At 38.0% G+C, this 11,769-nt stretch overlaps 1 protein-coding gene across 2 annotated transcripts in view; it reads left to right on the top strand.

Moving 5' to 3' along the window:
- The window catches only part of LOC139977561 (uncharacterized), a 17,072-nt gene extending 7,245 nt beyond the window's left edge, over positions 1–9,827 (top strand). For both annotated transcript variants that reach the window (XM_071986962.1, XM_071986961.1), the window contains exons 6-12: positions 90–419; positions 1,962–2,150; positions 2,559–2,879; positions 3,578–3,835; positions 6,331–6,429; positions 7,990–8,148; positions 8,776–9,827. In XM_071986962.1, the coding sequence (XP_071843063.1) occupies positions 90–419; positions 1,962–2,150; positions 2,559–2,879; positions 3,578–3,835; positions 6,331–6,429; positions 7,990–8,148; positions 8,776–8,870 (1,451 nt within the window). In that variant the 3' untranslated portion in view covers positions 8,871–9,827. The remainder of the gene's footprint in view (positions 1–89; positions 420–1,961; positions 2,151–2,558; positions 2,880–3,577; positions 3,836–6,330; positions 6,430–7,989; positions 8,149–8,775) is intronic.
- Positions 9,828–11,769: the final 1,942 nt, after the last annotated feature.

Below are 11,769 nucleotides of genomic sequence, written 5' to 3'. Positions count from 1 at the left end.
ATATGTCTATGTCTCTATATGTCTATTTCTATATCTATGTCTATCTATCTTCTTCTTCAACGGATACCTTTGTTTATCTGCCATTATAGGTATAGAGCAATTGGCGTTGGCGGCTGCGGGTTCGATGTATGTATGGGACTTTGGCAGCGTCGATCCTAGCACGTTTCCGGTTGACTTTGGCTCTCTTACACCATGGGAGACGAGGACTGGTGAAACGGCCAATGACGTTAGTCTGGCTGCAGCGGAAACGACATTAGCCCCAAATGTGCTGACAGCATGGTCTGGCGGTAGTGGGCCAGGATATGCATTGACCTATACTACTGCCTCGGGTGTTTCAAGTCCCATTACTGGCACCATTTTTGACCGTGAATATCAAGATATAGCCTTGTGTCTGGATGAACAAGATTGCGCCCTTGGGTGTAAGTATCGTAACAGAGAAGTGAAGCCCAAGGCTGCCTAACTGAGCGCGGAGAGAAGTTTAAGTGCAAGTAGTAGTCTGGGAGCCTGTCCCATATGATTTCACCCCATTTAGCCCAGAAGGTTTGACCCCTTAAAGTTACGTAGACCATCTAGGTCATTCACAAAAGCATTGTCAGCCCAACCCCAGTGGTCGGGTTTGGACCCCAGACCCCCTGAAAAAGACCCCACGGGTTAATATCACCCCATCTAGCCCATAGACCAAACTTTGTCAGAAGGAAGTAGTATGGCTGTACATTACACAAAAAGGCAAAACTGACAAAATTCCTGGTCGGGAAGGGGTTGTCAGACTCCCATTAAGCCACCCCCAGTCGGGTTGATTTCAACCCATCTAGCCCATGGACCAAACTTTGGCAAAAGGAAGTAGCATGGCAGTATGTTACAAAAATGGAAAAACTGACAAAATAGTTGGTCAGGAAGGTGTTGTCAGACCCCCACAAAGTTTACCCCCACCCACCCCCAAAAGGCGGGTTGATTTCACCCCATCTAGCCCATGGACCAAACTTTGTCTAAAGGAATTAGTATGGATGTACATTAAAAAAAGTGTAAATCCGACAAAATTCCCAGTCGGGAAGGTGTTGTCAGACCCCCCAAAAAGGTCACCCCCACCCACCCCCAAAATGCGGGTTGATTTCTCCCCATCTAGCCCATGGACCAAACTTTGTCAAAAGGAAGTAGCATGGATGTACATTACAAAAAGTGTAAAACTGACAAATTTCCCAGTCGGGAAGGGAATGTCAGACCCCCCACAAGGTCACCCCCACCCACCCCCAAAATGCGGGTTGATTTCACCCCATCTAGCCCATGGACCAAACTTTGTCAAAAGGAAGTAGTATGCATGGATGTACATTACAAAAAGTGTAAAACTGACAAATTTCCCAGTCGGGAAAGGAATGTCAGACCCCCCCCCCCCACAAGGTGCCACCACCCAGCCAATTCAATTCACGCAATATGATCATAGACCAGAAGTTTGTTTAAAAAAGTATTCAAGACATTGTATTATAAAACATATAAGTCTTCCCTGCCCGATGGTTTCTAAGTTACGTAAAGGGGTTCGATAATTTGGTATATACGGCTATTGGCAATGCGTCACATATGTAGCGAAATTGTATTCACAAAGACTGCTCTTTCCTTCAGATACCGCTATTTATGTTAATGTTCCCCGTTTATACGTTACTTCGGTATAAATATTCCAGTGGCTGGAAAGAACTTTGAGTCAGTGTTCGAAATGGTATGCACCTGTAGATGAAAATTTCATCCTGATAACTTTTTACCAAAAAATTCTAACATTTAGTGAACTTTTCTGAAAGCATCTTTAACAGCAGAGTTATAGTTATATATCATCTCGGGACGATCATAAAAATAATCCTGACTTTAATTTTCTATATGTAACAATCATTCAACCGCTGAATGAAAATAACATCAAATAATTAAAACGATTGTTTCTTCACAATTAATTTGTAAACATGTTCTTATTGCAATAGGCCCGGCAGCGACGACATGTCCATGCGATGCCAACGACGACTTTCAAAGTTGTTGTAATGGACTTTGCGTACAACGAACCGAAGTGGATAATCAGGAATATGCCTGCTTTTGCTCTGATGAAGAACTCTTTACGATAGAATTGTGTTCCGCATCAGACAGTCTGCCACCGACTAGTCTTGATTGTCCTCGTAAGTTTAAGAAATCAATTTCCACAAATTTATATAATTCATATAAAGAGATATGCCATGTCCAGACCAAACCATAAACAATAAATAATAAATGTATGAATAACTATAATATAATATAAAATATAAATATATATATATATATATATATATATATAGTATATATGTTTATTTATACAGATATAAATATATATATATATATATATATATATATATATATATAAATATATATATATATATATAAATATATATATATATATATATATATGTAAACAGATGTATATATATATGTATATATATATTTATTTACTTTTATATATATATATATATATATATACATATATATATATATATATATATATTTATTTACTTTTATATATATAAATATTCATATATTTTCTTTTCATATAGTTGACCTAATCGGTGCAGTCAAGTGTCAGGGTGGAAATCGATATACGTCATCAGCGATTTACGCGTTATCTGTTAATTCTCTGACAAGTATCTGTGCAGCTGATCTCAAGGGCAATGACCAATCAATGCCACTTGGATCTTTCCCATTTAGAGCTAATGGCATGCGCTCTTCGGCATATCTCTTCAAAGGTCCAACTAACTTCAATGATTACCATGGTAATAGGTATGGATTATACAGAGTCCAAACTACTAGGCCAGGCCTTGGCGAAGCTGGAGAAGAGGTTGATTCCTTCCCAGTCATTGTCCAAGAAAGAAGCGATGGTCAGTACATAATGTAATCCTTTTATAATTTCATCATTATAATAGTCATTTCGTAGATCTCTACCCGTTGATAGTAATAATACCAGCTGCGGTCCCGAATTGTGGCATTATTATTGTGGCATTATGAGAAGAGAGATAAATGACCATGTGTGTGTGTGTTCGTGGGGGGGGGGGGGCTGGGGTCCGGGTACGGAATAAGAGCAACAGTTTTGTGCTGGGTTGCACAGAATGCGGGTAGTGCGAACTGGGGCCGGAGTTGCAATTGCCAGCGCGGAGCGCATAGCGATCTCGGCGAGGGTCCAGGGGTCCTGGTGGGCCAAGGGGGTGATTCTCAAATTAATTGCCATACATTTAAGGCTATTAACTGTGACAGGAGAAGGGGATTAATTTCTAGAAGTTTGCGAAACTGGTGGGCGGTGGGGAGGGTTGAGGTTGGCAAATTTCGAGGATAGTGGTACTGTGTGACTTTTATTTTAGGGGAGCATGTGGCATGGCCCTCTTTCGTACGCCACTGGTAAAAGCAATCATGCATGACATATCACAAAACTATACTCATTGCTCGTGCATCTTCTGCTTCAGGTTTGGACATCGGTATTTGGCTTGATTTGTTGAAGTTCCGTCCAATAATAGAATTTCAATCATTTGTTACTGTTACAATCTTTTAATTTAACTCCACTCTCTTATCTATACCTTTTCAGCTCTCAGTGCCGAATACATCACCGTATCGGCAAACGTTGATACCGAAGTTACAATACAACTCTCAGTGGCACGTTATTGTAACACGCGTCGTGTACGCTGGCGCAAAAATGGCAAATTCTTACGCAATTACAATGGTAAAGTGGCTATAACCTTTGACCGCATCAAGCCCGTCAACGAAGGTATCTATGAAGTCTACCTTCAAGGAAGGATCAAAAGAGATTGGAGGAGGATTATTCGTGTGATTGTACGATCGGACAGTGAGTGTTGCCATTTTATAGTAGACCATAGTGCATGTGCATTTAAATCAGAGTTTTTGACGTCGTCCAAACTACATGATCAAATCTATGGTCATTGTTGTACCATGTTTGACATGATTCCTCTTAAAGACCAACTATGGTGGCAAATTTTTTTTTTGATTTTCCATTAATTTAGGAGTTTACATACCCATAATCAACATGTGTAAAAAATAATCTTCGAAAACCTACTATAACCCATCAAAAAACGACCACGAAAATGGACATTTTGGGTAGTCACGTGACATGAACCTCTGGAATGTCTGAAAACAGAGATTGACCCAAAGGAGCCTCTGGTCACCGTGTGACGTCATTGTTTATATACCGCGAAAATCAAACGCTGATATAGGCACTGTTTGTACACAGATAACGATCAATTGTACTGTTTTTGACTTCCAATTTCGAGCGTTTGAAAAGCTGTTAGCTTAAAACAAGAACACATGAAGGTTTACAACTAGTTTTAAGACAATTATAAGCAGAAATTTTAGTTAAATTGGTTATTTCATTAGCAAAATTTCCACTCAAATGGAAGCATCTTTTTATATAGCGGAGCGTCAATAGGTCCGTACGGTACAATATACTGTAGAACATGCAAGCAGCTTGGCGATTCCGTAATACAATTTGATCGCAAGATACCGTAAACTGAACAGAAGAATAGACCTAAAAGATGCCTCATGCGTGATATGTGACGGGAAAATGGCTTACGTTACTGTCAACGAATTACCAAAAAGACACTAAACATAATCGAACAACTACGAGAAGACGCTGACCCGAATCGACCAGGGTAGCATATACATGACTAAGCTTCAGCTGAACATAGTACTTACTCGTTTTAATATCCAAAAGTACAAACACAGAAAAAGTATCCTTTCAATAAACAAAATTTAGCAGTAAATATCCAAATCCACGTTTCTCGTTCAATCCTGGGCGAAATACTACCGTGACTCTGTGTAATTCCATAGAGTTAGGTCTAGTTGAAACAGGCCTTGACCAGTTACATCCCACAATCACAAGACAGTCACTAACGAAATAAAACGTCCGATCGCTACATAGAACCGTTTTTATTCAACTCCTTGGACCATGCAGATGCCGGAATAAACATAACGGACAATATAACACAATGTATCACGAACTCACGATACTGGAATACAACAAAGGAAATAGATAAATGCGATGAAATCCTATAGCATGACTATTTACACATGCTGTGAGCCATACATGTACCACGGAGCTATAGCTCCATGCATGTACTAACAATGCTACCCTAAAGGCACGGTATATACACGGTCATCTCTTAGGGTAAATATTATACTGTCAATTGCGTGATATAATGTTACATGTAAGGACGTCCAGAGCTTGTTTACTGTCAATTTCACATTAGCTATGTCCGGCCATGGTCCGACACAGCTATCGACAGAATATAACTTTCGCAGAATGAGACATTTGCAGCTTACACAGAGGCAGGGTCATGCATGTGGACTCATGGGCATGAGATACTCCGGGTGCTGAAAAATCTTTCCGCGTGGATCTCAAAAATTGATCCAAAGTCTGCGGCGTTTTACGTCGGTTCTTTTACTCGGAAATCTAAAAAAGCTGATGCTTTTGTTGGATGAGGTATAACTGCAACCTCCAACAACACAGAATTGTGGCATTTCGGGGGAAAAGGAGTAATATCGTTGATGTTTTTGGCAGCTCAAGTATACAACTTTACACACTAAAAGTATTGTTGTGAGTGAGGTATACAGTGACGTCACATGGTCACCTGATGTCTTCGGAATGTTTCAGGAATGTCTGAAACAGGTTTCATAAAAAGCTGACTTTTCTTCCCATTTTTCACGTATTTAACGTCCGAAATTGGTAAAGTTAATTACAGCAATGTAATTGGAGTGAGTTAAGGATTACATACATGCAAAATGGTGGGATTTTATGTTCATCGAAAAGTCTCCATAGTTGGTCTTTAATATGCCAATTGGGCATATATATTGGCTTTTTGAAACCAGATTGATAGTCATGAGTACAATAGTATGTAGTCGAGTAGTATGTAGTCGAGTACCAGTACTTAGTACCTTGAACTAGTACTTCTACTAGATTTTCAAAATACCCCTAAGTTAGAGCACAGATCCTTGATGGCGAGTACGTGGACATACAACTGTGTTAGTGTACGTACGGACTAACGAAATAACTACATAACATACAGGTCAGGTTGAAAACCTACATGGGCAGGCTTACTGTTTGAGTCTATTGTAGTGCCGCCCTCACTTATGTCGACCTATTAAAAGTGTACTGACAAGTACCAGTGACATAAAAACTGGTCAGTTAATAGCGTCATTTATACTGATATATAGTTAAGCTGCTTGAAAGTGGAAACTACTTTTTATGAAAACACATTTTATTTGAAGTATAAATTCAATCCTATTTTTCCCTGCAATATTTGTTTTCCCTTTCATCTTCTCCGTTAGGTTGCGGTGGTTCGTGTGTGGCTAACGGTGGTGTGTGTAGTTACAGCGGCAGTTACTGTATTTGCCCCCCTGGAAGAGTCGGAGCAGAATGTGAAACCGGTTAGTTTAATTATTATTATGTTTTGGCTCATATTCTTTCAACTGATCCGGGATTTAAAGAAAAAAAGGCTGGGCGGAGGAGGGTGGGGGGGGGGGGGTTGTGGGATCTGACCCCAAAAGCAAATGAAATTATGGACGTGAAATAGTCGTGCATTCTGGGGCGTACCGCATTTAGGCTGTAAATTAGGTATATATCCTATACACACACATCCTGGTTCGGCACTTATACCTGAATATGCATATTTTTCATGATAAATGACAAGCTCTTTCTTTAAAAGGATATTTCGGTGGATGACATTAATTTTTTTATTCAAAAAAGTACTGGACACTTTCTGCACCTCTGATTGGTCAAAAACTCATCCTCATATGGCATTTTGCAGTGTGGAGAACAGAACATCCTGGAGTATGGGATAATGATAGAAGTTTACATTGAAATATTAACCAAATCTAGATTATAAGTTAGGGACATAATATTTTACCTTGAGGTTGTCAGCTGATATTGTACTATGGTATAAGGTCAAAAACTCATCCTCATCTGGTATTTTGCAGTGTGGAGTACAGCCTCGGAAGATCCTGGAGTATGGGATAAATAGAATTTTACATTCAAATATTAACCACATCTAGGTTATTAGTTAGGGACATGCTATTTTACCTTTAGGTTGACAGCTAATATTGTAGGATGATGTAAGAATCACGCTGCCTGTCACCGGAATATCCTTCTCTAAGGAGACTTATAGGGGTAGAAATTTGCATTGTGGATACAATGTCCCGGTGCTGTGGCCGAGTGGATAATGGCGGTGGCATTTGAAGCAATGAGGCTTAGCAATCGGGAGGTTCCGGGTTCGATATACCCAGGGCCAGGTCATAGTAAAGTGGGTTTGAAATCCAAGAGCAATCTAATGTTTTCACATCTGACAGGACTTTCTAAATTGAAAAGATTCCAAAGTTGAGTTAAAATGCTGATTCTGATAATTATTATTCTAGTTATTAGTATTCTAATTATTATTATTCTGATTATAATTCTAATTATTATTATTCTGAATATTATTCTGAATATTATTCTGATTATTTTTTTTCTGACTATTCTGATTATTACTATTATTCTGATTATTATTCTGATCATTATTCCTATTATTATTTTGATCATAATATTAATAATATTATTCTGATTATTATTCTGATTATAATAATAATAATAATAATAATAATAATAATAATAATTTGATTATGATATTATTTTGATTCTGATTCTGATTCTGATGATTCTGATTCTGATTCTGATTCTGATTCTGATTCTGATTCTGATTCTGATGATGATGATGATGATGATGATGATGATGATGATGATGATGATGATGATGATGATGATGATGATGATGATGATGATGATGATGATGATGATGATGATGATGATGATGATGATGATGATGATGATGATGATGATGATGATGATGATGATGATGATGATGATGATGATGATTATGATTATGATTATGATTATGATTATGATTATAATTATAATTATGACCATTTTTTGGTTTTTTTCTTTATCCTGTTCAGATTGTGAAATCGGTACCTTCGGCTTGCGAGGTAAATGTGAATTCAGCTGTCAGGAGGAGTTTGGAGATGAGTGCTCCGATTGTCAATATGTCCTATTTTGTATGGAAGATCCGTTCGGTTGTCAGTGTTACCCTGGATACGAACAACCCAATTGCTCGGGTAAGTGTCGTAATGAACATATATTCCTCAGCCCCCCCCCCCCACCCGCCCACAACCCCGCCCACTTGCTGCTCACGAAAAGAAATGCTACAAAATAAGTTACATCAAGTTACAGAACCGGGTATACGGAAACAAAACACACACACATGCAAAACGTATACGTAAAACGCACACAATTAAATGAAAACAACATGGTGCGAGAATTGAGTGGACGCAAGGATAAGAATTGGCCCTGTTTGTAGTCGTTGGCTTAACACCTCCCCTCCCCCTCACACGCACAACCCGCCCCACACCACCAAAAGCTATGCAATAGAAACTTGTCCAAGCAAGTGCCACGGAGATTAAATTCTTTGTCGTAATCAACAATGAAAACGACAGTGCTGGACATAACATGCATCTTATAATTATGTAAAGGTGATGCATGCAGTTAGTAGCGCTCTGTAAAATCACTTAGACGAACTGAGCCAAAGCAATTGCTGTCATCGTGAATTAATAATGATACTAGTTCACGAGTCGTTTTGATACACTCTTTGTACCGCAGATTTAATGTTGCTAACGTTGAACGATTTGATATTTTTTATTTGGCTAACATGTTAACGATTTTTTATATTGTTTTCATACCAACAGCATGTCCTACTGGTTACTACGGTCTCGGCTGTCAGGGAGAATGTAACTGTATCTTTCCCGAAGTCTGTAATCCGTATGATGGGAGTTGTAGTTAATTCCTATAAATAACAAAACCCGAAGCCTTCGTCTATCGTAACGTGTTAAAAAGGCCGGAGGCGATGCATTTACCCATTTTACTCATTTTTCATCATGTAATTTTTTTAGTCGAAGAAGTGGCTGAATTATTTTGACGTTTTTGCTTCATAAACTTGTTTTAAGAACTAATTGGTATATTAAAGGTGATGGGGGCTAACCAAACTTGAAGTAAGTCAACAGAGGGCGCTCTCATATCCGCCCTATCTTATTTGGCGAAATTTGATAAAGGTTGGTATGAGTTGTGTTATACCGCCGGTATGGAATCAACAGTAGCGCCAATATAGTTGCTCAGTATTGTAGTTTGTCTAGGTTTTCGGTGTTAATACTGGCTTGAAGGATATATCATTTGACATTTGTGTCGGCGACGTTTTTAAGTTCAAGCCATTTGACATTTTTCATCATGTATTTTAAACCATACTTTTCTTGTTTGTTCGACGAAACTGCACAATTGTAACCTCGAAACTTAACAATCCAGATTGTCAGCATAACAAGTTTATCTAGCGTATTCGGCATGCTTGTGAGCGGTTACACGCCGATCGTATACATTTGGAGTCGAGGAACCGTAAAAGGTAAACAGATAACGCAGATAAGGACAAATAATATTACTGATCACCCTCATTTTGAAACATTCAAGAACCAAATTATGGTGATTTCCCGTAAGAAAAGAATAGATTTAGTAGTTAATATCACATTACAGTCTCAATACGTGTTTGCTGATGAATTTCGAAAAACAAACTTCCGAAGCAGATTCAATGTTTCTTATTTAAAATGTGCCCTGACCAGGTGGGTTTAATGGAGAAAAGCAGTCGCACTTGAAATGAGATATTTATATTCTGTTGCCCTTGTGGTGCGAACCATTTACCGTAAAATCACTGCGACCTCCCGTACCAGCATGTTCATTACACAAATGTAACCTACATATACTCGTATCGTCCACTTTTTTTACCCAATTCCACGGAGGAAACGTCTGAAAATACCTGATTTTTTTTCATTGCAATGGAAGGAAATGACACAATTTCGCAAGCTACATCGATAAGAACGAAACAAAAAATACTATTCAAAGGACCTAACACAGGCTATCCACGAAAGTGAAAGTAAGATAGGCCTAAAGGTCGTAAACAAAACAGAGAGATATGATTGGAGCATAATCTGTTAAGCGGGGTTTGCAAATTTTGATTGAATTTTGTAGAAACTACGGACTCGTTAACAAATCTGGCGAATTTTATTCAGCTCAAAATGTTTAACGACAGATAACTCAATAAAAATAATGAATGTTAATATAAAAAATTGCTTAGAACGGTGTCATTTTTCAATACTGAGCTTTTAGTGCAGTAAGCTGGAAAGGTCGAAGTTTAAATTTGGCACACAAACATTGCGACTTGAAGAAAACCCTGATCGGATTATTTCATTACAAGAACATCAAAATCAAATAAATGGTACGCCGAAGGATATATTCCCTGTATACTATATACGACGCTCATTGATTATGCAAATGCGTATCACCAACGGGAAATTGGATACTAATCGATTATTAAATATTAATATTGACCCAAAATATGCTAGAAGGTCGAATAATGGTCACCCAGACACCAACTTCAATTACATTTTCATTACCATCCTTATTTACATAAGTTCGACACTTGTAGCATGTAATAATTTATCTAAATGATCACTCTTTAATTTCTGGAAAAGCAAATCAGATTCTCTCAGAAAAGGACGGTATCCTTTTGTAAATATATATAAATTTTCAGCAATTTTTAACTTGCGAAAAGTTTGGGGCCAATACTGATGAACTTAATTAAATAAATAATTCCTTATTTTGGGTAAACCATGTTTCTTCATTCGAATTGGACCATAATACTAAGATTTTCACAACATTGTCATAGTACCATGCAATTGGATATTTGAGAACTTTCAAAGTTTCAACAGTGTATTGTGGGTACCGTATACCACAATTATAGTAGTGAACGCCCGCCTGAAAGCTAGGTTAACCCGTCGAAAATTAGTCCTAAAGTATGTATGTATGTAGCCTATATATGTATATATTTTAGATCCTCCTGCAAACAGGACTTGAAGTCGCGAAGAAGCCATCATTGGCTTATCAAAGCCGCATGCTGATCGAATTCAGTATCTAAATTAGTTTCATATTTAACGTTCATGATTATGAATTGTCAATTGTCAACAACTCTGTAACTGGACGACATACATTAATCTTGGAGTGACTCGAACTCGGGACCTTATGATTGAAAGGCACCGGCGTTAACCACTGAGCTAACACTCCTAAAGTGTCACTAGCTCCTAAAGTGACATGACACACAAAGTAACACTCCTAAAGTGAGCTTTATACTAACTTGTTTTGGCATTTTCTTGAGTCATCACCATTCCTTGTTCATTCATGCTTGGGTGCTGGAGAGGATGAAATCAACTACAAATCTGGAGGGTTAAAGGTGATTTAATGCATTTGAGAAAACCCTGGTTGAAACAAGAAGACAGCATTGAACTGAATATATGTCAGCACTAAATCGAATATATGCTGACAATAAATCGAATATTATTCTGACATTAAATCGAAAATATGCCAGAATTAAATCGAATATATTCCAGCATAAAAGTCGATTTCATATCAGCATTTATTTGATTACATGTCTGTATGAATTCAAATTTATGCCGACTTTAAATCAATTTTATGTGGACATAAACCACTGCCTCCTGATTGGCTCAGAATTAATGTCTGCATTAAATGGAATTTATATCTGCAAAAAATCGAATTGATGCCAGTATTTAATCGATTATGTGGGCATAAATTCCCGAATTTTGTCCACTGTGGCCAACCATATACTCGTATTGTCAGTGCGAACA

This window comes from Apostichopus japonicus, chromosome 12 (assembly GCF_037975245.1).
Source record: "Apostichopus japonicus isolate 1M-3 chromosome 12, ASM3797524v1, whole genome shotgun sequence".
NCBI classification, from domain to species: Eukaryota; Metazoa; Echinodermata; class Holothuroidea; order Aspidochirotida; family Stichopodidae; genus Apostichopus; species Apostichopus japonicus.
The sequence above is the reverse complement of the archived record's forward strand: the minus strand, read 5'-3'. Positions and strand labels throughout refer to the sequence as shown.